The 3029-nt window shown below is 42.6% G+C and overlaps 1 protein-coding gene across 1 annotated transcript in view; it reads left to right on the top strand.

The window, feature by feature from the left end:
* LOC105986401 (coagulation factor XIII B chain-like) overlaps window positions 1-2884 on the top strand; it is a 23800-nt gene extending 20916 nt beyond the window's left edge. The window contains exons 10-12 of the mRNA XM_013017295.1: window positions 1472-1654; window positions 1741-1941; window positions 2703-2884. Coding sequence (XP_012872749.1) covers window positions 1472-1654; window positions 1741-1941; window positions 2703-2884 — 566 coding nt within the window. The remainder of the gene's footprint in view (window positions 1-1471; window positions 1655-1740; window positions 1942-2702) is intronic.
* The last annotated feature ends 145 nt before the right edge of the window (window positions 2885-3029 follow it).

Below are 3029 nucleotides of genomic sequence, written 5' to 3'. Positions count from 1 at the left end.
TAAATGTGTTGGTGGGTAATGTCTTGATTATCTTTCCCTGTAGCACAGTCCGGTCTGTGGCTAAGGGGGCTCTTGCTTTCTGTCTTTCCAGAAAAAGAAAAAATAACCTGTGAGCAACCACCCAGCATCCAGAATGGCGCACCAATCCAAAATTCCAGGGCTTATTCCCAAGGGGATAAAGTGGAGTACCGCTGTGATACGGGATACCAACTCCAAGGACCAAAGGAGATAGAGTGTCATCATGGACAGTGGTCATCTCCCCCAGATTGTGTCAGTGCGTATGTTGCCATTACCATCGACAGATAACCCTGTAGGGCATGATTTTCCATTCTGCTTATTTAGCTACATACTCATAGTTACAGACCATCGCTCATAACCTAGAAGTACATTGCTAATACCTGTATTGTGCTACTCATTTGTGCCCCTGGTACAACCTAGAGGTGAAGTCAGGGTCAACAATGTGGGAATCCAACAGAGGCTTAAAATAGATTCGTGCTGTCACATGACCTGTGTGAATGCTAAGGCCTCTGAGCATTGAAGACTCACTAGAGTAAGAATGCTTCCTTTGAGACCAAGAAAAGGGCAATCCATGGCTGTCTTCCTCCTCCTCTTCCTGACCTACACCATGAATGCACAGCACTCTCTTCATGACCTTGGAGCATTGCAGCAGACAGTATGTGTCTGGCCATGGTGAATCTCATGTCCTTCTGAGCCCATCTCTGCTCTTCTGTTGAACCATCACCCCTGGGTGCTACCAAGCCTGCCTTGCTTCCCATTTCTGGATCAGATATTGAACATATGGCAAAATCCAAGAAAATACTGAATAACAGAGGAAGAGAAAGGTTCTAAAGAGACACAGTGGCCACTTCATCCATGGGTTGAGAACTGAGATGAAAAACAGAGAGAAGGAAGGAAATAATAGGAGTCAAACCCAGAAACAGTATGGGACAGGATTCAGGCCTTTTAGCTAAAGAACATCACTTCCCTCCCTGTGCTAATATTTTAAAATCTGTACTACATTTCCTGCACAAATAAGAAAAGGGATAAAAAAGAATCATTTTTCTTTCTTTTTTTTTTTGGGTCCGGTCGTGGGGCCTGAACTCTGGGCCTGGGCGCTGTCCCTCAGCTCTTCAGCTCAAGGCTAGCACTCTACCACTTGAGCCACAGCGCCACTTCCGGCTTTTTTCTTTTTGCTTATGTGGTGCTGAGGAATCGAACCCAGGGCCTCAGGCATGCAAGGCAAGGCTCTACCACTGAGTTATCTTCTTAGCCCGAATCATTTTCTTAACTATTTGAGTTGAACATTTTTTTTCAGTTAGCATAAAAGTAATTTTAGAATGCCTATGAATTTAGAAATCAATTGTCCTAAATTAGATATTACCAAAACTGAGGTAAGATAATTTAGGTGAGTGGATTACATCATAATATTGGTATAAATTCACATTAATTTTAAATCCACCTCTTTCCTTAGAACAAATGGATAACTGTGGGCCTCCGCCTAATATCACAAATGGGTCTATTGTTGGTGGAGTGCTGGCAAGTTACACACCTGGGTCATCAGTGGAGTACAGGTGCAATGAGCATTATCAACTGAACGGGTCCAAAATGTCCTATTGTGAAAAAGGAGTATGGTCATCTCCCCCTGTTTGCATAGGTAAGCGCGGAATGTGCTGAATGGCCACTGTGATGTCTGTCCCTATTCCCATTGTGTTTCATAGCATAGAAATCATTTTTTTTCAGAGCCGTGCATCCTGAATGAAGACGACATGACAAAGAACCACATCGAGATCAAGTTTAAAAATGAAGGGAAAGTCTTCCATGGAGATTGGGTAGAGTTCATGTGTAAGGAGGGCTATGAGCTGTCTCCATCCACCCACTTGTCTGAACTCTCTGTGAAGTGCCACAGGGGGGAGCTGAAGTACCCCTTCTGCATTAGAAAAGGTAACATGGTGCTGCCTGTAGACCATTAACCACTTTGGCTGGATTAAGTAATCTCTTGGCTTCAACTGCTAATCTGTTAATTGGGGTTGAGCCAATGGTCAATGTTGAGCCAACACATACACTTACACAGGATGACTATGCAAACATATTTGATGCAATTCAAATGCAATATGAGACCTTTTCATTTTTACTTTGGTTTCTATTATCACTAGGTAGCTGTACAAAGGAGTTGCCATTTAACAAGGCAGTTTATGAATATAATATATCTTGATCATTATTACTCACACAGGGCACATATACACACATACACAAACTTCCCCTTCCTGTAGTGGTTTTCTCCCTTTTTAAAAATGTCTTTTATTGTAAAAATACTGTACAGAGGGGTTACAGTTACATGAGTGAGGTAATGAGTACCTTACCTATCGAGTATTGTTACCTTCTCTCTTTGAAAGCTTCCACTGTGATGCCTGGCTTCTTCAAAACCAGTGGAGGGTCTGACAGCATGAATACCTTTACAAATGTATGCTACAGAATTGATCACACACTGATCCATCATTGTGTGTGTGTGTGTGTGTTTGTGTTGTGTGTGTGTGTAAAAACTAGCCATTATTCCCACTTATTGAGGGAGGTGGACACAGGGTGGGGGCAGTCCTACACTCTGTGTGCCACATATTCTATGGTACCAGATCATGTACATTCTTGCTGAATCTTCATTATAGTTTGTAATTGTATGACTAAATAGGATGCTATTTTTCTCTAAGAAAGAAGAAATGGATGTCCCCCTCCACCTATGCCTGTTAATTCCAAAATTCACACTCATTATCATCATCATGAAGAAGTAGTTCACATAGAATGTGAACGGAATTTTGAGCTCCGGGGCTCAGACGAAATGCGCTGTGAACATGGAGAATGGACGGAGCCTCCACAATGTGTTGGTGGGTAATGTCTTGATTATCTTTCCCTGTAGCACAGTCCCCTCTGTAGCTAAGGGGCCTCTTGCTTTCTGTCTTTCCAGAAAAAGAAAAAATAACCTGTGAGCAACCACCCAGCATCCAGAATGGCGCACCAATCCAAAATTCCAGGGCTTA

This window comes from Dipodomys ordii, unplaced genomic scaffold (assembly GCF_000151885.1).
Source record: "Dipodomys ordii isolate 6190 unplaced genomic scaffold, Dord_2.0 Scaffold35, whole genome shotgun sequence".
Taxonomy (NCBI): Eukaryota; Metazoa; Chordata; class Mammalia; order Rodentia; family Heteromyidae; genus Dipodomys; species Dipodomys ordii.
This window is presented reverse-complemented; position numbering and strand designations above follow the sequence as displayed.